Consider the following 27,470-nt stretch of genomic DNA (forward strand, 5'->3'; position numbering starts at 1 on the left):
TCCATTTACCGACAGGTAATATGATGTTACTGTATTGTGTTATAAGTTCAGTTTTCATAACTATATGTAATCAGGACAAAAAAAATGGGCCCTAGTGGGGTTCAGGTCATGTGGGCAGGAAAAACCCATCTCTGCGTGGTAAAGGTAGAAGTAAACAGCAACACAATCAAGACACGTTCCTCTACCAGCTTTATGATCCATTTGCACTGTGAACACATAACATTCGCCATCATTCCTTTCATTTGCACCACACAAAAAAAACACTTGGGAGCAAAGGCTGGAATTGACTGTCTGAAATGTGAACATATCAATCCCACTGAATCATAAAGATCTTTGATATGCATCTATAAGAGAATAGCTTTTTTGATTTTCTTCAAAGTCTGTTCAGAAAGTTTGGCTCTTATATCATATATACATTTGGATCGCATGGAACATCATTCAGATGCTACAGGGCTGCATCATAGTGCCCAAAAGCAGCGCCATTGAGGACCGCCACCATTTTTAAGTAGTCAACTTGGGACTTCCTATGTCTTAAGGAAGGATTGCAAAATCCATCCAGGTCACCAGAAGGGATCAGCAAATTAATTTAGCTGGTGAGCAAACATTCCATAACTGCAGGTGGCAGTAAATCAACCTTGGCCTTGTTCAAACACACTCCAGGTGGCACTGTGTACCTTTTGTTTACCAACTCAGAAGTAGTAGATTAAGAAAATGGACTACTTCAAAATGGAGATGGCATCAATGGCACTGCCTGTGCACTTTGACACCATAATAACAGAAACAAAGAGCCCTCTATGGGCTGCCTACCTACACTCTGTCAAACTGGGTTTCAGTCATAAATGGCACCATATTCCATTCATAGTGCACTACCTTTGACCAGGGCCCTGTGTTTAGACACTGCGTAGACAAAGTAGTGCGCTATATATGGAGTAGGGTGCAATTTGAGAGGCAGCCTGGGGGGTGGTACCTTTATTAAGAAAGTAAAAACACAGGAAAATGAATCTGACAGAGGTCTCATATCCAGTGATTTTATTTTGCACCACCAGATTTCCAGAGGGCTTCTTAGCCAGCTCATGTTTCACATGGAATGTACAGGATTCATTTCACAAAGGAAATAGTACGAGAAGAGGTTTCTTCTCTCACCTCCATCTATCCATCCCCCCTCGTCCGCTCTCTCTCTCTCCATCTCGCTCTCTCTTCAACCTCGGTCTCCACAGTAAGATGCTCTGATGTTAGAAAATAGTTTTTATTTTATTTTTATTTTTTACATTAGAACTTGAAAAAACATTGGAAGCTCCAACTTCCCCTCCCCATGTCCAGAGTGACATACTGCATCTGCTGCTTGTAACTATAGAGACCAGGTAGAAGGTATGTTCCTGAAGGACTATCTGAACACGGGGGCTTTTTCTGGGAGCCCAAAGTGCTAGTAGGGTACCCAGTCTCTTCTAGAGGTAGTCCTGGTAGGGAGGAGGAAGGGGGGGGCTAGGTTTGTGGCAGGGGGTTTATAAATGCCTTGACGGGACCTGTGGAGGAAGGAGGCCGCGGTCCAGGCTCAGAACCTCAGGTGGGACTTGTGTTTCACCATGTATCTGTAGGTGGAACAGGACGAGAACAACTGGTCAGTAGGAGCTCATGCATTCTACAATGTCATCTTATTCAAATATACTGTACATCCCAACTGTGTCTAACCCCAGAGAACATTTACAGATAGATTTAGCTCCATGTATACGAGTGCTAACATTTACAATAACCCATCTACACAGAAATCTTCATTCCACTTTTTTCCCCTTCAGTAATTTCCCCCAGACATTTTATTGAAAATATATCCCAGATTAGAAGGAGGGGAGAGTACATGACAGAGGAGGTGGGTTTAATATCAACCCCATTGCGTCATGAGCATACATGTGCACAAATGTGCTTTGAAGAACACACCTGTCGAGGGTCTCCCAGAACTTCAGAAATATGGGCCGGTCGAGATGGCGCTTGTGGTGGCTCAGCTCCAACACGGTGACATCCCACTTCTGAACGTTGGGATCCATCTTCTGCTCGTCATACTTCAGATGAAAGGCTCTTACTGCAGGGCGACCACAACCACACACGGTTAATTAGGTAGGACCAATACTAGTTGAGACTTGCGTTGTACAGGTTAGCTTGCAAATATGCATTAACCTAAGTCCAGTTCATTGAACAGGTATAACAGGTTGGGAGCCAAAGACCCGTATGGGTGGCACTTTAACTGGGTAACCATACTAATTACCAGTAGTTACCTGCAACAAGAAATTCAATTACCTTGTCAAAAATGCTACCCGTGTGTATAACAGCAAGAGAAATGGGAGGAATCTCACTTTTAGCAAAAATGTCCACAGGAGATCCGTCAGGCAACAGCCAAGGCCAACCTTTGAACTGCCAGGCAGGGCCCTGCACGAACACAGCCACCACACGATCCCTGCACAACACAAAGTCAATATCAACTTTCTAACCCTGGCAGACATTCTGATTGCAGATTGCGGGTGAATTTTTGGGCGGTGGACAACCGAGCGTTGGGCCAGTGACCGAAAGGTTGCAGATTCGCATCCCCGAGCTGACTAGGTGAAAAAAATCTGTCGATGGGCTCGAGCAAGGCACTTAACCCTAATTGCTCCAGGGTCGTAGTTGATAACGGCAGACCCTGGCCATGACCCAACTCACCAAAAAGGCGCCTAATATGCAAATTAGAAATTAGAATTTTGAAATATGCAAAACAAACTAAAAACATATCCAATTCACACATGCGTAGTAACACACACTTGCACATGTGTGAAATAGAACAAATATAAGCACCCACCAAATTAAACTGTGGTTTGAGCCATGAATGCTGATCGGCTGACAGCCATGGTATATCAGACCGTATACCATGGGTATGAAAAAAACATTTATTTTTACTGCTCTAATTACATTGGTAACCAGTTGATTATAGCAATAAGGCACCTCAGGGTTATATTTAATTATAAGCACAAACCCAATAGACAAATAATACAACATGTCACTGTACTGAATGTGTGTAGTCCAGTAAAATGGCAGTACGCATTGTAAGCCAGATTTAGAGGAAAGTCATTTGTAAACTTTTGAGGAGCTGGTTGCTAAAGTGGTGTAGCAGTATGTGGATGTAGGGTACTTTCATGTACAGCCAAGCATTACAACAATGTTGTCAGGTACTGTCGATCATATAAACTCAGCAAAAAAAGAAAAGTCCCTTTTCAGGACCCTGTCTTTCAAAGATAATTCATAAAAATCCAATTAAATTCACAGATCTTCATTGTAAAGGGTTTAAACACTGTTTCCCATGCTTGTTCAATGAACCATAAACAATTAATGAACATGCACCTGTGGAACGGTCGTTAAGACACTAAACGCTTACAGACGGTAGGCAATTAAGGTCACAGTTATGACACTAGAGAGGCCTTTCTACGGACTCCAAAAGAAAGATGCCCAGGGTCCCTGCTCATCTGCGCGAACGTGCCTTAGGCATGCTGCAAGGAGGCATGAGGACTGCAGATGTGGCCAGGGCAATAAATTGCATTGTCCGTACTATGAGACACCTAAGACAGCGCTACAGGGAGACAGGACGGACAGCTGATCGTCCTCGCAGTGGCGGACCACGCATAACACCTGCACAGGATCGGTACATCCGAACATCACACCTGCGGGACAGGTACAGGATGGCAACCACTGCCCGAGTGACACCAGGAACGCACAATCCCTCCATCAGTGCTCAGACTCTCCGCAATAGGCTGAGAGATGTTGGACTGAGGGCTTGTAGGCCTGTTGTAAGGCAGGTCCTCACCAGACATCACCGGCAACAACGTCGCCTATGGGCAGAAATCCACTGTCGCTGGAGCAGACAGGACTAGCAAAAAGTGCTCTTCACTGACGAGTCACGGTTTTGTCTCACCAGGGGTGATGGTCGGATTCGCTTTTATCGTCGAAGGAATGAGCGTTACACCCGAGGCCTGTACTCTGGAGCGGGATCGATTTGGAAGTGGAGGGTCCGTCATGGTCTGGGGAAGTGTGTCACAGCATCATCGGACTGAGCTTATTGTCATTGCAGGCAATCTCAACGCTGTGCATTAAAGGGAAGATATCCTCCTCCCTCATGTGGTACCCGTGTCCTGCAGGCTCATCCTGACATGACCCTCCAGCATGACAATGCCACCAGCCATACTGCTCGTTCTGTGTGTGATTTCCTGCAAGACAGGAATGTCAGTGTTCTGCCATGGCCAGCGAAGAGCCCAGATCTCAATGCCATTGAGCATGTCTGGGACCTGTTGGATCGGAGGGTGAGGGCTAGGGCCATTCCCATCAGAAAAGTCTGGGAACTTGCAGGCGCCTTGGTGGGAGAGTGGGGTAACATTTCACAGCAAAAACAGGCACATCTGGTGCAGTCCATGAGGAGGAGATGCACTGCAGTACTTAATGCAACTGGTGGCCACACCAGATACTGACTGTTACTTTTGATTTTGACCCCTCCCCCTTTGTTCAGGGACACATTATTCCATTTGTTAGTCACATGTCTGTGGAACTTGTTCAGTTAATGTCTCAGTTGTTAAATCTCATGTTAACACAAATTTGCTGAAAAGAAACGCAGTTGACAGTGAGAGGACGTTTCTTTTTTTTTCTCCTGAGTTTAGTACCATGTACATACTGTAAAATACCATCACTTATCGGCAAGTATTACCATGTGGCAATTTTTTGGGGACTAAGAACCATGGGTCGCATTAAAATTGGCACAGGCCACATCTGGCCCAGGGGCCTTAAGTTTGAGACTCCCGGTGCACGGCTACTCAAACAAGACAAGCTGCCTACTGCGGCTGCTTGCTTCCAGTTCTCAGGCCACAAGACACCAAGCCCCTCAAGCAGGCAAGCACACAGCTCGTCCATGCTCTTTATTCTCTCAGCATGCTGTCGAATTCATGCACTCAACATATTCTTCCAAAACAAAAACGATGCTGCTTTCCACGTTGCTTCTAAATATGAGTCCACATGTTCTCTATTATAGTATTAGTTTGTGCATCTTGCTCTATGCAAAACATAGGTTAGTTAAAGGAAGCTGGTATGTGCCTAAAATAATGTTAAATCGCTAACTAAATGCCATTTAGCTAAATGTCCTAGCTAGGGCAAAGAAAACGTTAGCTCTAATACAGGTTGGTACCAGTGATGTAGATGAGCATGTTTGTGCAACAGCAGTTCTGAATCTTTATTCAAATGTGATTAGGGTCCCCTGGGAAACACTGACCAACACTTTGGTTCCTACCCTGACATAACTCCTACCTGGCTTTTTCCATTTGTTGTCATGCCAAATACCAACCATAGAATAATCATTATATTTCTATTACTCAAACAGTTCACAAGTCAAATAGCAATATTTGGTAGAAAAATTGCAATTAGATTTTTTGCTCAAATCGTGCAACCCTACTAACAACCTGGTATCATTACCAGTATATGCAAACATTTTGTGGATATGGCACAGAAAGTAAAATGGATACCTTCAAAATATGTGCTTCAAAAGTAAGTATAATTCATATAGGCCCAAAGTAGGCAATATCTCAATCAACTAGAAACATCTATTTCTCTGGTGCTCCTACATTTGTGTGGTGCTCCTAACTTTTCTAAGTTAGGAGCACCAGTGCTACTAATGACATTTTTTAATTTAGAGCCCTGTGTAGTCCTGTACAGTCCTGGTGACTCAGTCCTACTGAGTACAATGCATGTGTGGACGATAATGAACCGTCATGTACGGTCCTGGTGACGATACAGAGTGGAACATATGTATGGAAGATGACAAATGATCATGTCTGGTGACTCACCAGTCCTGCGGTGCTAGTTTGAGGGGCTGGTCAATAACCCTATAGGGCACAGTGACGCTGAGCGTTGCCCCACCGGGCTGAATCTGGTCCTTACGTCTCTGGAGCAGCACCTCGTTGTCCCGCTGGATGCCCTGCTTCTTCTTCTCCTCTGGCGTCACAAACCTGACAGACAGAGGGAGGGAGGGGCAATGAAAAAATAAACATGTTGGTTAATATGAATTCAGTATGAGAGGACGTCAGAAAGCAGGAATTACGGATTCCTGAGAAATCTTATCACTGACGCATGTATAACCAAGTTCAAGGATGCATTACTGTTATCAACTGTTCTTCAGAAAGGGGGGCAAAGCTAAAAATAAGTATTTTTTGGGACGATGAAGGTGACAGAGCTTTATGGATATACGCAAATCTCAAAGGCATTATAAATCTAATAATGAAGTTGTGTTTTTGGAATTTATTTTATACATATGAATAATTGGTAGTAGTGGTCCCAAGAGGACAGATGTTGACAACTTGGGTGTGATAAGATCAAGTTACTAAGTAATGAAATAATGAAGTCTTATTATTCATTTCCAGCACAGATTTTATTTTTAGCCCAGTCTGAATGGTTTCCACTTGGCCGTCATTCGTTCCAGCCTCTGCCTTCAAAGCCCTCCATTGTCTCCCTAGTACGCTAACTACAAAAAAACAAGTCCCATCTTCTCCCAGTCACACTAAAGACATCCCCCGTAGGGTTGTTTTAGTTTGCCTGTTTTGAAACTTAGCAACTGCTAGCCTCTCCATACACAAAACACGGTGTACCGTGAGGTCCCTGGCAATTCGCAGCCCTAGTAGTTAACGTATCAAAAATGTCAATAAGTCATTTTTGACCAAATTTGCAGCTCCCGCTCTTTCGTTTTGTAGGGCAGTATTGGAGAACCAGTTTCTTGACCTAATTATGTTTATTCTCTTTGACGATAAAGGCCAATAATAAGCGCTCATTTTCTTTTACCAAAAGTAATTCCCACCCCCTATTAAAACACCCTGTTTTTAAATGTAACCGGACACTATGACCTCAGGCAACAGGCTGGCTTAGTAGCCAACAGCTATGTGCAGCAATGTTTAGAAGGAGCTGTCATGTATTCGCAGAGCAGGGGGTGGGTAGCTAGACCCTGTGTTCTGCCGTCAGAACCCTGGTTATAGCTCTCCCTCCACCTCCATGCTGCTCATCCACACAGCCGGAGCCACCGCCATCTTATGACGTCCAGTGATTTATGACGCCAATTAAACTGCAAAATAGCAATTACTCCACTCATGTGCGTCTGTGTGTGTGTACGCACCTTCAATGAACACGCCGGTGTATTTCACCTTCGTGAGGTGTGGAGGTGGCGAACAATGGCATTGCAGAGGGTTTCATTGTTTAAGCCTCAGTCGTGAAGTACTGTTATTAATCAAATAAGAATGTGTATTTTTCTTGGCTAAAACTCAACTTAATGTCATGTACCTTAAACTTTTACCACTTAGACAAATGCTTGTGCACATTTCAACAGATAGGGGTTTGACTGAGTCAAACACCTGCTTCCTATTTAGCACTTTATGCTCGATGTATTTGTACAAAGCAGAAGACAATTCAAATTATTAATAATGACCAACACCCAGCACCACAAATAGTTGCATAAATACTGTGCGTGTATTGATGATGACTTACCAGGGTTGAACACCAAAAGGATTTATCAACGTTTTTCCCTGTAGACACACACACAATACTTACTTGAGGTCCTGCAGGAGGTCCTTGGCATTGAGCATGGTGATGAGGGATGTGGTGGCCGCTGGGATGATGACGATGGGAGTCCTAGAGCCTGCAATGAAACAGGACCACAATATGCATAAGTTCATATATTTCCATTTAACAACATTCATCAATAACACACACACACACACACGTAGCAGTACTTACCCTTCTTTTGATTTGGTGGGGGTCTGGCTTGGGAAACTGCAGGGAGGAGGAGACAACATATGAAATGTGTTAGAGGACACAGCTCTGGCTTCTATTCAGCTTTCAACAGAAAGCCATAGACCAGGTAAAGCCAATGCACTGCTTTAGTGAGCCAATTTCTAAAAAAAACCTTCATGGCGTTGGCTTACTGAAGACACATTATCAAACCAATGTACTGCTGTCCTGTTTACCGATTTCAGTTTCACTTGTTCGTTCCGAGACACGACCTATAGCTATTTTTTTTTGTCTCCGTGTGTTTAGAGGCTTGGATACAATGAGTAGCGAGCAGCTGCTTTAGTATGTTTCCTGTATTTCACTATAGCAAAGCAGCTCTTACTATAGTTTATTGTATAGTTAAAGGGCCCGTATTCACAAAGAGTCTCAGATTATGAGCGCTGATCTAGGATCAGGTCACCAACTGTTCATATAATTACATTCATTCTTCTCTGAAAGGCAAAACTGATCCTATATAAGCACTCCAACTCTGAGACTCTGAATATAGGCCCAGATCTCATCCAACAGAGCCATGTGTGTCATCGGAGGCTTCCAAACATAGATTTTCCTCTTCGGTTTTAACAGCTTGCATCTCTTTAACACCAAGAACAGACACAAAACAGCATTGATTCTGCCCAAGATACATTTATGCTGGTTGTTGCCTTGATTATTAATATATTTTGTGACAGAGTTGAGACACGGTTGCATTAATGCAAAACAGTAAAAAAAAAAAAACTAATTAGCAAAAAAGGACATTGAAATGTGTGGTTCACAAAACAAATTAAAAAGTTGTCATTAAAGGGACATAACACTCAATGTTTCCGATTGTTTCATAACTCAAAAGCGATCCTCTTGAGTTAAGTCCACAACCCAGGCCATGTTTGAACATGATGCAGTTATATGCCACTATCCAAAATGAATGGAAAGGATAAGCACCATGTAATTTCCAGACTAATTTTTTCGGGATTAGAGACAGCTGGGTCTACACATTCAATGGCGTGAGATGTGGACACATCTTGAAGTTAGACTGTATAGTCACATTGAATTCCTTCCTGTTTTCAGACTAGAAAAAGTAACAACCCTTTTAAACTAATGTGTTGTGTAATGTGGTGAGTTCCTTAAAGCTGAATTTCAGCATTCCTTCCTCCAGGCCAGTGTTTGTGACATCTGCTACTTTATCAAACTGAGCTCATCTATTAATCTACATCAGCGGTGCGGTGGAAAATGTGTCACATTCTGGCTGTCAGGCTATCGCTCACAACATGGACGGATGTCACACACACACACCGAACGTGACTTTTCCTCCACACAGCCACGCCGAATGTCAGAACTGGATAGCAGAACAAACTTGCGATCAAGGGCCTGAGCGGTGACCTCGAGCTTCGGACCTCATGTCTGCTCTGCACTTCCCCCATAAATGATTTGGGTGGAAACAATGACGGACGCTTGATGACAGCTGCCAAACACTGGTCTGACGGCGCTCCTTGGAGGACTTTGGCTTTTGGTGAAGGTGTGCAACCTTGAAGCAATTGACAGTTGTCCAAAGAAAGGTTTTGAAAAGAGTATCCAAAGACAGGGGTTAAAGCAACAACAAAAATCCCAAGACTGAAACTTATGTCGATCTCAGATCGATTGTCTGGGGCCAAGTTACTCTCCACGTTCATGTAAGAAAGTAATGACAATCATGCTTTTAGGGAAAGATGATAATTCTGTACATGTATTAAACTGCAAGTTTGACCAATTTCAGTCCCCTTGTTTAGGGGGGGGGGGGGGTCGGGCCCGGGATAATTTTTACGTAGGAGGACTGGTGACTTTTTATAAAGGACATTCTACTCAAATTAATAAATATTATGCTGACACCATCTAAATTATAATTTCCACCTCCAGAAATGGTCCAAATAACATTAGTAAAAAAAACAACATTATTTTAACATACTGGAAATAGCCTACGCATGGTCTAAATTATCAGATGTGCTATTAGCAATAAGCAACAACACCTGTATCCCAACTGATTAAGCAGTGGCTATAAAATGTACAAGGACAAACCCCATGCTAAAGACTATCGGCATTAACCCCATTGGACACAATTGTTATGATTCAAAATTAGTATTTTATTATGATTATATAAATAATTATCCACTCAAACATTTATTACAAAGTAAATATATTTCATAGAACAGACATGCTTCTGTCTGTATTAGGCTATCCCCCCCACTCGATTTGCTCTCTGGGCCCACCGGGAAGGCGGGGTTTGTACCTTCAGACATGAAGTGGTTCAAAATGGTAACAGCTGGCCTTCCCGGCACGCAAGGCAGCTGAATCAGGTGCACCTACCACCAACAGCCAGAGACCCCAATTTTTTTTGCGGCGTTATCGTACATTTTTTATTTATTTTTTAATGTTTGGCAATCGAATAGGAAAGCAATCGACCGGTTTGTGACCACTACTCTAGAAAGTTGAGTGAAGTTCAAACTCGTGTTTCTCTCCGTGGGCTGATATATTTCTTCTGCGAGGCAGTCCCAGGGGAGGCTACTGCTTAGAGGGAACATTGAGTACAGGGCATGCAGGCCAGCCCATTAACAATGTTCTCCATTCAACCAATAAAGAGAGGGCTTTGAATCACACACCATGTTATGAGTCCAGCGTGACAACATGGTGTGCAGGGTTTCATTCCAGCCCAGCACCAAAACTTACTTTCTGGACCACGGTTGGTGGTGACCACTGAAATAGGAGTTTTGAATGACTTGTAAAGCCGTCTCTACGAAGGCCTACTTTAAACACGTCGTTTTCATTTGATCTACTTTGGTGCTGCTAGATACAGACCTGGTCTGGGGACGGGCTGCAGGGCTGGTGTCTGGGCCTTCCTGGCAGACGCTCCCTCCTGAAACACAAACACACTGGTCAAGCTGCAGCTAGGACTGGCACAGTATAACCAACGGTACCAGATGAAGACCGTCATGAAAATAAAATAAACATGAAATCTGTCCCGGTACCCCCTGTATATAGCCTTGTTATGGCTATTTAATTGTGTAACAAATAAAAACAAAAGTTTTTTTTTTTTTTTTTTTGCAACACCCAAATCTAACTACCTGTAGCTAAGGACCTAAAGCAAGGATATGCATATTATTGATACTATTTGAAAAGGAAACACTGAAGTTTGTGGAAATGTGACATTAATGTAGGAGAATATAACACAGATGTGGTAAAAGATAAAAAACATGCATTATTTATTTTTTATTCCATCATCTTTGAAATGCAAGAGAAAGGCCATACTTTCAGATAGGAGTCTAGGTGTAATATAGATTTTGGCCAGCAGATGGAGGCAGTGTGCAAAGTTTCAGACTGATCCAGTGAAGCATTACATTACTGCAAAATATTTTGTATCAAGTCTGCCAGGAGTTTTTCCAAATGTGCCGAATTGGTCAATTGATACATTTAAGTACATAACTATAGAGAACATACCAAAATGATATGGTAATAAAAAATGTAAGTAGACACTCCCAGGAATGTCATACATGATGGATCATTAGTTTATACACTAACTTCCACACATCTAGAAAACTATGGTACATTTTTATCTCTAGGACCCTCAGGATGACAAATCAGAGCAAGATTACTGAATGTAAGTACATTATTTACCTTCAGAGGTGAATGTATCAAATAAAATTGTATTAGTCACATGCGCCAAATACAACTGGTGTAGACCTTAGTGAAATCCTTACTTATGAGCCCCTAACCAACAAAACAGTTAAAAAAATTCAGACAAGAATAAGAAATAAAAGTAACAAGTAATTAAAGAGCAGCAGTAAAATGACAAAAGCGAGACTATATGGGGGGGTACCGGTACAGAGTCAGTGTGGGGCACCGGTTAGTTGAGGTAATATGTACATGCAGGTAGAGTTATTAAAGTGACTATGCATAGATAACAGAGCAGCAGCAGTGTAAAAGAGAGGGGGCAAGGCAAATAGTCTGGATAGCCATTTGATTAGGTGTTCAGGAGTCTTATGGCTTGGGGGTAGAAGCTGTTTAGAAACCTCTTGGACATAGACTTGGCGCTCCGGTACCGCTTGCCGTGCGGTAGCAGAGAGAACAGTCTATGACTAGGGTGGCTGGAGTCTGACAATTCTTAGGGCCTTGCTGACACCGCCTGGTATAGAGATCCTGGATGGCAGGAAGCTTGGCCCCAGTGATGTGCTGGGCCGTTCGCACTACCCTCTAGTGCCTTGCGGTCGTAGGCCGAGCAGTTGCCATGGCAGGCAGTGATGCAACCAAATCAAGATGCTCTCGATGGTGTAGCTGTAGAAACTTTAGAGGATCTGAGGACCCATGCCAAATCTTCTCAGTCTTCTGGGGAATAGGCTTTGTCGTGCCCTCTTCACAAATGTCTTGGTGTGCTTGGACCATGTTTGTTTGTTGGTGATGTGGACACCAAGGAATTTGAAGCTCTCAACCTGCTCCACTACAGCCTCGTCAATAAGAATGGGGGCGTGCTTGGTCCTCTTTCTCCTGTAGTCCACAATCATCTCCTTTGTCTTGATCACGTTGAGGGAGAGGTTGTTGTCCTGGCACCACACGGTAAGGTCTCTGACCTCCCTATAGGCTAGTTCGTTGTTGTCGGTGATCAGGCCTACCACCATTGTGTCATCGGCAAACTTAATGGTGTTGGAGTTGTGCAGTCATGAGTGAACAGGGAGTACAGGAGGGGACTGAACACGCACCCCTGAGGGGACCCTGTGTTGAGGATCAGCGTGGTGGATGTGTTGTTACCTACCCTTACCACCTGGGGGCGGCCCATCAGGAAGTCCAGGATCCAGTTGCAGAGGGAGGTGTTAATTCCCAGGGTCCTCAGCTTATTGATGAGCTTGGAGGGCACAATGGTGTTGAAGGCTGAACTGTACTCAATGAATAGCATTCTCACATAGGTGTTCCTTTTGTCCAGGTGGAAAAGGGCAGTGTGGAGTGCAATATAGATTGCATCATCTGTGGATCTGTTGGGGCGGTATGCAAATTGGAGTGGGTCTAGGATTTCTGGGATAATGGTGTTGATGTGAGCCATGACCAGCCTTTCAAAGCACTTCATGGCTACAGACGTGAGTACTATGGGTCGGTAGTCATTTAGGCAGGTTACCTTAGTGTCCTTGGGCACAGGCACTATGGTGGTCTGCTTAAAACATGTTGGTATTACAGACTGACAGGTTGAAAATGTCAGACACTTGCCAGTTGGTCAGCGCATGTTCGCATTACACATCCTGGTAATCCATCTGGCCCTGCAGCCTAGTGAATGTTGACCTGTTTAAAGGTCTTAATCACATCGGCTGCAGAGAGCGTGATCACAGTCTTACGAAACAGCTGGTGCTCTCATGCATGTTTCAGTGTTCTCTCTCGGCTTCTTCCTAGGTTTTGGCCTTTCTAGGGAGTTTTTCCTAGCCACCGTGCTTCTACACCTGCATTGCTTGCTGTTTGGGGTTTTAGGCTGGGTTTCTGTACAGCACTTCGAGATATTAGCTGATGTACGAAGGGCTATATAAAATAAATTTGATTTGCCTCAAAGCGAGCATAGTGGGGACGACATCATTGATGCACTTATTGATGAAGCCAATGACTGATGTGGTGCACTCCTCAATGCCATCGGAGTTGCCATGCAGTAAAGTCCCCGGCTACTAGGAGCGCCGCCTCTGGGTGAGCTGTGATAAGTTTGTTGTGCACTCAAACAATTGCATGGTATTTTTTCACTGTAACAGCTACTGTTAATTGGAAACTGCAGTTAGATTAACAAGAATTTACGCTTTCTGCCCATATAAGACAGTTGGCTGTTGTATACAACGTCATTCTAGTCACATTAGCAACAACCATCCTGGTTTAGGGACACCCATCCCGTAGAGGTTAAGGGCTTGTAAGTAAGCATTTCACATGAGTCTCCACCGGTTGTATTCGGCGCATGTGACAAAGGGGGAAAAAAGGTTAAAAACAGTTGACTGACGACGGGACGGCCTGACATTCCTGCGGTTGAGTGTTTCTGCGGATATATGGACTCTTAACTTCACTAGGGTAAGGGGCAGCATTCGGAATTTTGGATGAAAAGCATGCCCAAATTAACCTGCCTGCTACTCAGCCATAAAAGCTAGAATACGTAGATAATTTGTAGATTTGGATAGAAAACACTATGAAGTTTCTAAAACTGTTTGAATGATGTCTGAGTATAACAGAACTCATATGGCAGGCAAAAACCTGAGAAAAAATCCAACCAGGAAGTGGGAAATCTGAGGTTTGTAGTTTTTCAAGTCATTGACTATCGAATAGTGTCTATGGGGTCATATTGCACTTCCTAAGGCTTCCACTAGATGTCAACAGTCTTTCGAACCTTGTGTGATGCTTCTACTGTGACGGAGGGGGGAATGGGAGCTGAATGAGTCAGAAGTCTACCAGAGTGGCATGCGCTGATCACGCGCTCTCACGTGAGAGTTAGCTTGCGTTCCATTGCATTTCTACAGACAAAAGGAATTCTCCGGTTGGAACATTATTGAAGATTTATGATAAAAACAGCCTAAAGATTGATTCTATACTTCGTTTGACATGTTTCTACGAACTGTAATATGACTTTCCGTCTGAACGAAAGGAGTGGGTGTATGGAAAGCCAATCAGCTAATTGTGCAGATTTGCTGCCACTCAAGACCTTTGTGTGGCTGATTGGGCTGCACGACGAGTCGATAAGTCGGCGACCAGTGCACCGTTGTATCTACATGCCTGCTGTGGGGGCATTTTTTATTAAACCTTACTAATGCTTTTGTACTAAAATATCCATCTTTAAGCATAGGCATTGGGCTTGAGTTTGTTAAATAAACTAAAAGATAGAAAAGTGTGTGTGCGCATTAACAGAGGCCTGTTCTAACTGTTCTGTGTGTGTGTGTGTGTAGAAAGACCCCATGATGTCTGAGAGCTTAGCCAAGACTTGACAGAAACTGACCGGTCCCTCTTAAGATAACTGGAGACAGAGTAAAGGTTATATCCTGCACAACAGTGATAAAGCTGTTGTTCTGTTCGGAGCCCGTTTCTGGGAAAAAGGTTCATCCTGTGTGACTAGTAGACCAATACATCTGGGCCGACAATCAAAAGCACTAGTTTGACCAACTTGGGGGAACCGTTGAGCTACTGATAGAGGAAGTATGAAGTTTGCGACAGACTGAGGCAACCTTTTTTCCCCTTACACAAACATACATCAATCAAGTTTATTTTATATAGCCCTTCGTGCATCAGCTAATAACTCGAAGTGCTGTACAGAAGGGCCACGTGTCTTACAGATTCTTGCATGGGGTAGCTTGACTATATAAATGATCCTGTACTCTTTGTACAGCAGGCTCTCACTCCATTTCACCTGCGTGAAATATGACCAGCCTCATTATAATACATTTTTTAATTAAAAGTAATACCTTGATTAATACCTTCATTATTAGTTAAAAAGGTAGAATTTCCACCACACTTCCGTCCTGCTTCCTATTGGGTATCAAGGTCGTGTTGCTGGCGGTAGCTAACGTGGCAATTTCCCACCCCTCCCTCATATGATTTTATTTAAAGTAGGACAGCAGCCTAAACAAATGAATAATATTGATAACCATCTAGATGTTACCTTGATACATATACAGTCTACTAGTCAATGGGGAGGACACAGTGCCCTTCGCTCCCGCTTGACATGCACTTACTGTCCAGCAACTGCGTGGGAAGTAGCTACCTAGTAGCCAATAGTCAGTCTCAGTAAGTGGACGCATACCATGCATTAAGCAACAGTACACCCAATTATTTGTGTAAAACTAAGGCCGGACAAAGTCGAATTACGGTTTAACGGATGCCCCGCCTTAAATTGTATTAAAAAATACAAATATATATATATATATATATATATATGCGGTGGCAATATATGCAGAGCTTTGTTTATAATGCACTGTCCGCTCACCCTTGAGGCTTTCCCCAAGTTGATGCGCAAGAGACCAAACAAATGTTCCGGCCTCGGATTGGACAGTGAAACACACACGTTCACACCTGCAGGCGACGTGCAGATGTTCATTTCTCGCCCATGTCATCATGGCTGAAGCCAGTGCAAATTCCTACTGTGTGTGTACAAGTTAAACGTGGGACGTCACTCATAAAACAGTCGGTTAAATTCATGTTTAATGCATAATTTTCAGATCCATTAGAAGCGATTAATAGACGCAACACCATTGAACCAATTGCCTGGCCAGAGAGCAGGGCATTCATGAGCAAAGACACAGTGCAAGCGGATAGTATTTGACAAAAAACTGAAGTCAAAATTATTGATGAAATTGAAGTGTCGGCTGTATGGTGATTTGCGATTCATAACTTACATTTTTCCATTACTACCAGTAATAGTAGACCAACCGATAACACCAGGACGGAACGCATGAGGTGAAGATAAGCCGGCAAGAACAGCTAGCATGTCGAGGAAAATACATCGCCAGTGGCATGCACACACCTCGTGTAGATCAGCAGCTCCACAATGATGTGATCGCATGTCTCCAAGGTGGGGGGGGTTTATGTGGCAGCCAGACGAGACAGAGGCTGCGGTGAGCAAAATTACTGGGCTCGAATTTAGTCACGCTTGCTCCATATAAAGTGATGCTTCTAATTGTGCATGTTATTAAAAAAATTATTTTATTTTGATGATTGGCTATACTCTGGCTGAATTTATGTATTTTTTCCAATGCTCCAATAATTTGGCAGACCTAACTTGATTGACCCTCTTTCTACAAGGCCTAGTCTATGAGAGGCCTAATCATATTTGTAAGAATATTTTGTTAACGGCTATAGAGATGTATTCAGGTAATGAACTCAATATGCATCAACATTTTAATTGATTACAATTATTTGTCAATCATTCTTGAATTAGATTTGTATTATTTTATTATAGTGTTCTCTATTACCCTACACATCAAAATCACAAGATTGGATTGCACAAAAAAAAAGTTAAAAATCAGGAATAACGAAACTGTCACAAGTTACACTTTCCACTGTGTTTCCTTTCTCGTGGTTATAACACTGACATCAGCATTCTTTTAGAAAAAAAGTGTAGCTTTTCTCATGGAATAATAACTCTTGAAGCTCACATTAGGCCTTAGAGCCTGCACAAGCACATAGGACAATGTAGTAAAGTACTGTTATTCCTTATCCACTTTATGTTCATATATAGACACACACATACATATATATACAGTTGAAGTTTATATACATCTCAGGTTTGTAGGCCTCCTTGCTCGCACTCTTTTTCAGTTCTGCCAACAAATGTTCTATAGGATTGAGGTCAGGGCCACTCCAATACCTTCACTGTGTGGTCCTTAAGCCATTTTGCCACAACTTTGGAAGTATACTTGGGGTCATTGTCCATTTGGAAGACCCATTTGCAACCAAGCTATAACTTCCCGACTGATTGAGATGTTGCTTCAATATATCCACAATTTTCCCTCCTCGTGATGCCATCCATCTTGTGAAGTGCACCAGTCCCTCCTGCAGCAAAGCACCCCGACAACATGATGCTGCCACTCCCGTGCTTCATGGTTGGGGTGGTGTTCTTCAGCTTGCTAGCCTAACCCCTTTTCCTCCAAACAGATGGTCATTATGGCCAAACAGTTCCATTTTTGTTTCATCAGACCAGAGGATATTTCTCCAAAAAGTATGATCTTTGTACCCATTTTCAGTTGCAAACCGTAGTCTGGCTTTTTTTAATGGTGGTTTTGGAGCAGTGGCTTCTTCCTTGCCGAGGAGCCTTTCAGGTTGTGTCGATATAGGACTCGTTTTACTGTGGATATAGATACTTTTGTACCCGTTTTCTCCAGCATCTTTACAAGGTCCTTTGCTGTTGTTCTGGGATTGAGATGCACTTTTCGCACCACAGTGCGTTCATCTCTAGGAGACAGAACGTGTCTCCTTCCTGAGCGGTATGACGGCTGCATGGTCCCATGGTGTTTATACTTGCATACTATTGTTTGTACAGATGAACGTGGTACCTTCAGGCGTTTGGAAATTGCTCCCAAGGATGAACCAGACTTGTGGAGGTCTACAATTAGTTCTGAGGTCTTGGCTGATTTCTTTTGATTTTCCCATTTTGTCAAGCAAAGAGGCTCCGAGTTTGAAGGTAGGCCTTGAAATACATCCACAGGTACACCTATTGACTCAACTGATGTCAATTAGCCTATCAGAAGCTTCTAAAGCCATGACATCCTTTTCTGGAATTTTCCAAGCTGTTTAAAGGCACAGTCAACTTAGTGTATGTATGTAAACTTCTGACCCACTGGAATTGTGATACAGTGAATTATAAGTGAAATAATCTGTCTCAATTATTGGGAAAATGACTTGTCATGCACAAAGTAGATGTCCTAACCGACTTGCCAAAACTAGTTTGTTAACTTGCTACGGCTAGACGTTCCGCTAGCGGAACATCGACAACATCCGGTGAAATTGCAGAGCGCGAAATTCAAATTAAATTATAAATATTTAACTTTCATAAAATCACATGTGCAATACATCAAAATAACCGACGTGTCAGATTTCATAAAGGCTTTACGGCAAAAGCAAACCATGCGATTATCTGAGGACAGCGCCCCAGCATACAAATGCATGACAAACATATTTCAACCAGGGAGGTGTGACACGAAAGTCAGAAATAACGATATAATTCATGCCTTACCTTTGAAGATCTTCTGTTGGCACTCCAAAATGTCCCAGAAACATCACAAATGGTCATTTTGTTCGATAAATTCCTTCTTTATATCCCCAAAATGTGCATTTATTTGGCGTGTTTGATTCAGAAAAACACCGGTTCCAACTCACCCAACATGACTACAAATGATCTAATAAGTTACCTGTTACTTGGTCCAAAGATTTCAAACAACTTTCCTAACCCAACCTTGGGTATCCTAAAATGTAAATAATCGACCAAATTTAAGACGGAATATACTGTGTTCAATAGCGGATAAAATCAACGAGCTCCAGGTCGTGAGCAACAAACAATAGAGTCCACTTGGCTTGACACTCACAATGAACAGCCCTACTTCATTTCTCAAAATAAAAACATCAACCTATTTCTAAAGACTGTTGACATCTAGTGGAAGCCATAGGAACTGCAACCAGGTGCCTCAAATATTGTTTCCCATAGAAAGCGAATTGAAAACAGTGACCTCCATTTTTTTCCCCTGGATGGTTTGTCCTCGGGGTTTCGCCTGCCAAATAAGTTCTGTTATACTCAGACATTATTTTAACAGTTTTAGAAACTTGAGTGTTTTCTATCCAAATCTACCAATTATATCCACATCCTAGCTTCTGGGCCTGAGTAACAGGCAGTTTACTTTGGGCACACTTTTCATCCGGAAGTGAAAATAGTGCCCCCTAGCCCAAAGAAGTTTTAACAATAAACTTGAGGAGTGGTTGAAAAACAAGTTCTAATGACTACAACCTAAGTGTATGTAAACTTACAACTTTAACTGTACATACACATAATTTTGCTCGCTTCACTTTTCTGGGGGGGGGGGGGGGGGGGGGGGGGGGGGGGGGAATCATTCAAACAGTGAATCAATTGTCTGGCCTAACACAGTAGCGCAATGTACGGTAGTTGAGTCAGTCTGACTGAGGTAATAAACGAAAGGGAAACAGCACTGCACACCCATCCTGTTTGCCATATTGGGCTGCAGCTATACACTTCTCCGAACAATGGCTGTCTGGTATTGTGACGCAATAATTTCCATGTAATATAGAATGTTCATTCAAATGATAACGAATAAGGCTCATGCAATGAAATAAAACATTTGTAATGTTAGTTTAGTTTAAATCAACTAAAAACATTGGACAGACTTCCTGCTTTGCTCCTATGGGTACAAGATCCAACTCGACATACTGGCAGAAAGAAGGTAAGTTCCATCCAACTCATGGTCTCTAACATTCATTAGGGATGTGCAGCTTTCCCTTTCAAGATGATTGAATTACCCATCTAGATACATGGGCTCCAATACCTTTAAATTTGAAACGATTCAGTTTGAATAGAGGAAAGAATCGATGCACTAACATTTGTTGCATAAAACCATAAATTTTCCATTCTAAAATAAAATCTGCTGCTGGGGCTTCTACGAGCTGGATCTGTTTGAGTTGACTTGTGTGTGTGTGTGTGTGTGGGGTGCTATTTTAGCCTGAAAACACCACAACCGGACCCGCCATATTCCACCCCACTAGAAGCTTCTCATATCCCTCTCGCACACAGAAACCTGAAGGGGAAAGAATTGAGATATAAAGCCAGGGTGGCAGGGTGAAATAGCATTTTGTTGTGCTCCAGCGAGAACACGCTACAGTTACAATTGTCACTCCGGTAAAGGGTGGAAAAAAGGCATTTAGCCTAAGGTTTGGAGTCCCTACAAATGCTCTGGAGAAGATCAGCTATTGAGAGATTGGCTACATTTTATTTAACTAGGCAAGTCAGTTAAGAACACATTTACGACGAGACACACCACAACACTACATAGAGACATAAGACAACATGCCTTGGGAAAGGAGCACTGTAACCCTCCCCTCAAATTCTTTCACCCTCCATCGGGGGAGTAGGAATTAATAGTTCAGAAACCCTCCCCCTCTTTTAGAGCCATGGGTAGTGTGTGAGACGTGGAGCATACTAATCACCAAGCCTGCAGCTGTCTATCAGACCGTACAGAGAAAATAGCCCTGCCCCCTCAGTATCACCCCCCAGAGAGAGAGAGGGAAAGAGGAAGCGCGAGGGCAGAAAAGATAAGAGCAGTGAGACAGATGCAGAGTGCCTGAGACAACCAGAGACGTACAGAGAAAAGAACAGGCAGGTATACATTCATCCCGCATTCTGCCTAGCAACGTCGCGACTGGAGTGGAGTGCAGAGTACGGGACAACTTTGCCAAGCTCAGCAGCGGTACCGGTGATCTGCTGGATCTCATCTCTATGGCTCTGTTAGCCTCAAGTTATTAGCAACATTGAACCCGAGAGTGCATTGCTGGTGCTCCAAACACACAGTGTTCCCATGTGAGTAATATTGAACTGAAACCAACGGAGGGACGGTTCTGCGTATGGGCATGTTTGCAGTAAGAGGAATAACTGAGAAAACATTGCAGAGGAACGACGGCGTCCAAACCTGAGGACCGGATCCATAGAAGCAGTGGCCGCGTGATTGGGCCAACCACCCAGTGGGAGAAGAGCAGCGATAGAAGTGTAACTGTGCGACGGTGATGAGAGCCAAGGTGTGTTGTGGGAAGGGAGAAGAGGATATAGATAAACCTTTCAATCTAGGGGCAGCACTGGGCAGAGGCATGGGGAGGTTGTTTTACCCTGAGAGATGTGCAAAACAATCCCTCCGTCCTCCTCCGAAACGACTTGCACTGGGAACAGGTATGTCTTCTAGTCCGACATGCTCAATTCCAGCACAAACACAGCTGACAAATACTCACACGTCACTCTTCAACAACATAGTTGTAGTAAAAACTGCCAAATACACAGTTTCTGGCTTGTTTTTGTTTAGAACATATTGGTGTGTAAGTGTTTCTTTGTGTTCCTGAGGATGTTTCCATGAGGGCTTAACATTGGGCTTTTCAGCGCACGCACAAAACAACCCTTTGTCTGGGGGGGGGGCGTCTTAAGAGGGCAGCATGTAATCCAGTCGAATGCGAGAGAACCCACACCACTCCTGGGGTCTACTGGCACAAAAAGGGCAAATGGAGCATTGCTTTTACAGCAATCTAAACCAAACCTACTTAATGCCGGAGCAAAGTTTTCCTAAAAATGTCAGTCAGCTTGAGTTGTGCCAAATGTGACCACTTCCCATCTCAGTATGAATTCCTCCAATTGTCAGAGAAGCTCACCATCTAGTCCACCCACCTATAGGTGTTCACCTTAAAAAAAAAAAAGATGCTTCACAAGGAGATACGCAAATAACACTGACACGTAAATGTATGCAAAGCAATATCAAAGTCCTTTTCTCCTCATCTCCAAACAAGTACTTTTCCCAAGCAGCTTTATCAATGCCTCCAGTGTACGTGGTATACAGCAGATCAGAATAGTCTCTCTAAAGGAATAGTCGTTGCCTCAATTGACAGATGAGTTCCTACACGAACCTCATTAGTCATCTCTGACCTGACCAGAGATCTGCTCAGAATGATAAACACGTAGCCGTCTCCCAACTGCTCTTTTCTTCATCACGAAAAACAATTGATGCCAACTCGTCAGTAAGTGACAAAATCAGCCGCAGTGTAGAGTTTCATACGATACACAATTCAACCGCAGCATAGGTGTAAAAACAACTGTACTGGATCTCCAACTCTGTCAAAGACCAGACAGACAGTGTTAGGGGCGCACCCAGCCCATTTGACACTTTGCCAGTTTTACATAGTATGAATGACAGTTCCCTGCTTTCTGAGAGAGCTGTTGGTGAGACTCATTAGCCAGTCTAATCTCTAAAATGACATGCTAAACAGGGCTCATAAGCTTTGAAGAGCTGATTACACTTCTCAGAATTAATAATTAATTAGTAGATTAAGTGTTATGGTCGAGACACCAATACAAATCGCTCAGGTCACCCCACACCAAGTGTTTGATGGTTTCAGCTTGGGTGTTAACTATCAGTTACAATTATACAGCAAATAGAAATCAAACTGGATGGACATCAGAAAAAGAGGATGGCCAGGTCTAAAAACAAAATATAACTGTAGTAAAATGTTGTATGTAAAATGTATATAGTATGTATAAGCTGGAAGTAGAAGCATAAGTGTTATTGTTTGTCGTGTTTGCGGGAAATTATAAAAGGAAAATATATATATTTTAAAATGTATGTAGGTACGTACACTACCGTTCAAAAGTTTGGGGTCACTTAGAAATGTCCTTGTTTTCCATGACAACATACATGAAATGAGTTGCAAAATGAGTAGGAAATAGTCAAGACGTTGACAAGGTTATAAATAATGATTTTTTTATTGAAATAATGGGTCCTTCAAACTTTGCTTTCGTCGAAGAACCCTCCATTTGCAGCAATTACAGCCTTGTAGACCTTTAGCATTCTAGTTGTCAATTTGTTGAGGTAATCTGAAGAGATTTCACCCCATGCTTCCTGAAGCACCTCCCATAAATTGTATTGGCTTGATGGGCACTTCCTACGTAACATACGGTCAAGCTCCTCCCACAACAGCTCAATAGGGTTGAGATCCGGTGACTGTGGTGGCCACTCCATTATAGACAGAATACCAGCTGACTGCTTCTTCCCTAAATAGTTATTGCATAGTTTGGAGCTGTGCTTTGGGTCATTGTACTGTTGTAGGAGGCAATTGGCTCCAATTAAGCGCCGTCCACAGGGTATTGGATGGCGTTGCAAAATTAAGTGATAGCCTTCCTTCTTCAAGATCCCTTTGACCCTGTACAAATCCCCCACTTTACCACCACCAAAGCATCACAGATGGCGTCAAACACTCCTCCAGCATATTTTCAGTTTTTCTGCATGTCACGAATGTTCTTCTTTGTGATCCGAAGACCTCAAACTTAGTTTTGTCTATCCGTAACACTTTTTACAATCTTCCTCTGTCCAGTGTCTGTTCTTTTGCACATCTTAAATATTTTCTTTATATTGGCCGGTTTTTTTCAACTCTGCCTAGAAGGCCAGCATCCTGGAGTCGCCTCTTCATTGTTGCCGTTGCGACTGGTGTTTTGCGGGTACTATATAATGAAGCTGCCAGTTGAGGACTTGTGAGGTGTCTGTTCCTCAAACAAGACACTAATGTACGTGTCCTCTTGCTCAGTTGTGCTAGTTAGAGCCAGTTAGCGCTGTTCTGTGAAGGGAATAGTACACAGCGTTGTACGAGATGTTCAGTTTCTCGCATGGAATAGACTTAATTTCTCAGAACAAGAAACTTTTGAAACTCGTCAGTCTAAAGTACTTTATTTTTGGCCATTTGAGCCTGTAATCGAACCCCCAAATGCTGATGCTCCAGATACTCAACTAGTCTAAGGAATGATTTATTTCATATTTTATTTATTTCATCACATTCCCAGTGGGTAAGAAGTATACATACACTCAATTAGTATTTATTAGTATTTGGTAGCATTGCCTTTAAATTGTTTAACTTCGGTCAAACGTTTCGGGCAGCCTTCCACAATAAGTTAGTTGAACGTTGCCCATTCCTCCTGACAGAGTTGGTGTAACTGAGTCAGGTTTGTAGGCCTCCTTGCTCACACACACTTTTTCAGTTCTGCCCACACATTTTCTATGGGATTGAGGTCAGGGCTTTGTGATGGCCACTCCAATACCTTGACTTTGTTGTCCTTAAGCCATTTTGCCACAACTTTGGAAGTATGCATGGGGTCATTGTCCATTTGGAAGACCCATTTGCGACCAAGCTCTAACTTCCTGACTGATGTCTTGAGATGTTGCTTCAATATAGCCACATATTTTTCTTTCTCATCATGCCATCTATTTTGTGAAGTGCACCAGTCCCTCCTGCAGCAAAGCACCCCCACAACATGCTGCCACCCCCATGCTTCACAGTTGGGATTGTATTCTTCAGCTTGCAAGCCTCCCCCTTTTTCCTCCAAACATAACGATGGTCATTATGACCAAACAGTTTTATTTTTGTTTTTCAGACCAAATGACAATTCTCAGAAAAGTATGATCTTTGTCCCCATGTGCAGTTGCAAACCGCAGTCTGGATTTTTTAATGGCGGTTTTGGAGCAGTGGCTTCTTCCTTGCTGAGCGGCCTTTCAGGTATGTTGATATGGGATTCGTTTTACTGTGGATATAGATACTTTTGTACCTGTTTCCTCCAGCATCTGCACATGGTCCTTTGCTGTTCTGGGATTGATTTGCACTTTTCGCACCAAAGTACATTAATCTCTAGGAGACAGAACGTATCTCCTTCCTGAGGGGTATGACGGCTGCGTGGTCCCATGGTGTTTATACTTGCGTACTATTGTTTGTACAGATGAATGTGGTACCTTCAGGCGTTTGGAAATTGCTCCCAAGGATGAACCAGACTTGTGGAGGTCTACAATTAGTTCTGAGGTTTTGGCTGATTTTTTTTGATTTTCCCATGTTGTCAAGCAAAGAGGCACCGAGTTTGAAGGTAGGCCTTGAAATACATCCACAGGTACACCCACAATTGACTCAAATGATGTCAATTAGCCTATCAGGAGCTTCTCAAGCCATGACATCCTTTTCTGGAATTTTCCAAGCTGTTTAAAGGCACAATCAACTTAGTGTATGTAAACTTCTGACCCACTGGAATTGTGATACAGTGAATTATAAGTGAAATAATCTGTCTGTAAACAATTGTTGGAAAAATTACTTGTGTTATGCACAAAGTAGATGTCCTAACCAACTTGCCAAAACTATAGTTTGTTAACAAGAAAAAATTTGTGGAGTGGTTGAAAAACAAGTTTTAATGACTCCAATCTAAGTGTATGTAAACTTCCGACTTCAACTGTAGATATTCCATTAAAAATCAGCTGTTTCCAGCTACAATAGTCATTTACAGCATTAACGTCTATACTGTATTTCTGATCAATTTGATGTTATTTTAAATGGACAAAAAGTGCTTTTCTTTCAAAAACAAGGACATTTCCAACTGACTCCAAACTTTTGAACAGTAATGTATGTATAAAAATATATATATATATATTTACCAGAAAAATATATGGGGGATTGGAAATGCAGACAATTACATTGAAGGAAGCTACAATCTGCAATATTAAAGCTGATCTACCTCATATATATATAAATAACTTGTTTTTCTCCTAGATAAAGCCTCTGTTGAAGACTGCACTTCGTCTCAGAGCATGAAGCTGGTTGAAACATACAGGCAGGACTGACATCTGACCAGCAATTTAAAGTGACTTGAATGGAAGTACAGCATGCACCACCCCAGGTGTAGTTCTCTTAGGAACTCCCGACACGTCACCCTGTCATCGGCAATAAAGGTTTGTTCGCACACGACAAGCACCTGACCGGGTGTCGCCGCTGCCCAAGTGAGGTGGTGCACACAGCCACCATGCAGTGGAGGCGGCGCTACTGCTGCACTCACGTCGCCAGGCTCCTGTCTCTACTCTCCTTGCTGGTGGTCCTGGTCATCTTGCGTCATCAGGACTGGCTGCCGGGCATCAAGGGCCCAACATTGCGGAGGGAGAACCCAGTGGCTTACACTGAGGGAGGACTACACGCCATAGACAAAGGAAATCACAGCTCCTCACAGATTCAATGGAGGAATGCACCGGTTCCCCCTGCACCTCTGAAAATGAATGCCAACCTCAGTTCCCCTCAGGGGGAGTCCTCTCCGCAGCGAGTTACGGGACTGGAGAGCTCGCTGGCGACTAATGCTAGCTTGAGCGGAGAGGTCGGGCTAGGGGGCCTGCTGACATCGGAACCCTACCCTTACATCATCAACGAGCCCAACAAGTGCCGGGAGGGCGACCCAGAACCCTTACTGGTGCTGCTGATAGCCACGGAGGCCCAGCAGGTGGAGGCCAGGGAGGCCATCCGGCAAACATGGGGAAACGAGAGTGTGGTCCCAGGCCTTGCCCGGCTCTTCTTGCTGGGTGTGAAGAAGGGTGAGGTGGGCCGCCTGCAGCAGAGCAGCCTGGAGGCAGAGAGCAGGAGACACCATGACATCATCCAGCAGGACTTCATGGACACGTACAACAACCTAACCATCAAAACCCTGATGGGCATGCACTGGGTGGCCGTGCACTGCCCGGGCGCCAATTACGTCATGAAGACAGACAGTGACATGTTTGTCAACACCAAGTATCTCGTCCACAAGCTGCTCCGGCCCAAAAATCAGCCCAAACGTGACTATTTCACAGGCTACCTGATGAAGGGCTATGCGCCCAACAGGAATAAGAACAGCAAGTGGTACATGTCCCCTGAGCTGTATCCAAGCGAGAGGTACCCCACCTTCTGCTCAGGAACTGGCTACGTGTTCTCGGGGGACCTGGCGGGGAAGATCTACAGGGCTTCTCTAGGCATTCGCAGGCTGCATCTGGAGGACGTCTACATGGGCATCTGCCTGGCCAAGCTACGGATCGAACCCACACCGCCACCCAATGAGTTCCTGTTCAACCACTGGCGGGTGTCCTACTCCAGCTGCAAGTACAGCCACCTTATCACCTCCCACCAGTTTCACCCCAACGAACTGCTCAAGTACTGGCACCACCTGCAGCGCAACGCCTGCATCAACGCATCCAACGACTAGATGGGCAGGTTTCACCAGAGACTGCATGGGTACAGCCTATTTGGTGACAGAGGATCAAGGGTGATGTTAGATCATGGCCTGTGCAGGAGTCACTGGCAAGATGTAACCGATTAAAGCACGTTTTTGGACAAACTATTGGTTGAGGAAAGTCTTTTTTTTTTACTGGCACTCCAGTTCATATTTTTTTGTTTAATATATTAATTGGGAAAAAATGTATGCGTCGGTATAGAGAGGAAGACCTGAATTAAAGCCGCTACACAAACAGCGCAATGGAGCGTCATTTACAGGCCGTTCCAACATTTAAGCCACACAAAGTACATAGAACTACGTGTGAAAATGATGCTCCATCGCTGTGTTTGCGTGAAGGGCCCATTATATTTGAACAGGGGATACTGATAAATCTTAGACTGTATTGGTGGAC

General features: G+C 43.4%; 2 protein-coding genes across 3 annotated transcripts in view; one reads left to right on the top strand and one right to left on the bottom strand.

The window, feature by feature from the left end:
- Window positions 1–1,014: 1,014 nt before the first annotated feature.
- cdc73 (cell division cycle 73, Paf1/RNA polymerase II complex component, homolog (S. cerevisiae)) overlaps window positions 1,015–27,470 on the bottom strand; it is a 36,804-nt gene continuing 10,348 nt past the window's right edge. Inside the window, exons 11-17 of one of the 2 annotated variants that reach the window (XM_038964328.1) lie at window positions 10,633–10,690; window positions 7,777–7,812; window positions 7,591–7,678; window positions 5,844–6,005; window positions 2,346–2,446; window positions 1,933–2,074; window positions 1,015–1,589 (exon numbers count right to left, since the gene is read on the bottom strand). In XM_038964328.1, coding sequence (XP_038820256.1) covers window positions 1,553–1,589; window positions 1,933–2,074; window positions 2,346–2,446; window positions 5,844–6,005; window positions 7,591–7,678; window positions 7,777–7,812; window positions 10,633–10,690 — 624 coding nt within the window. In that variant the 3' untranslated portion in view covers window positions 1,015–1,552. Of the gene's footprint in view, window positions 1,590–1,932; window positions 2,075–2,289; window positions 2,447–5,843; window positions 6,006–7,590; window positions 7,679–7,776; window positions 7,813–10,632; window positions 10,691–27,470 lie in introns of those variants that run through there. The other variant, XM_038964329.1, reaches the window with a different exon arrangement.
- LOC120020619 (beta-1,3-galactosyltransferase 2-like) lies at window positions 21,057–27,184 on the top strand. Its single transcript, XM_038964330.1, has 2 exons — window positions 21,057–21,211; window positions 25,600–27,184. The coding sequence occupies exon 2, from the start codon at window positions 25,850–25,852 to the stop codon at window positions 27,047–27,049; it is 1,200 nt and encodes a 399-aa protein (XP_038820258.1). The 5' UTR covers window positions 21,057–21,211; window positions 25,600–25,849; the 3' UTR covers window positions 27,050–27,184.

The sequence above is a fragment of the Salvelinus namaycush genome, chromosome 25, assembly GCF_016432855.1.
Source record: "Salvelinus namaycush isolate Seneca chromosome 25, SaNama_1.0, whole genome shotgun sequence".
Classification (NCBI taxonomy): Eukaryota; Metazoa; Chordata; class Actinopteri; order Salmoniformes; family Salmonidae; genus Salvelinus; species Salvelinus namaycush.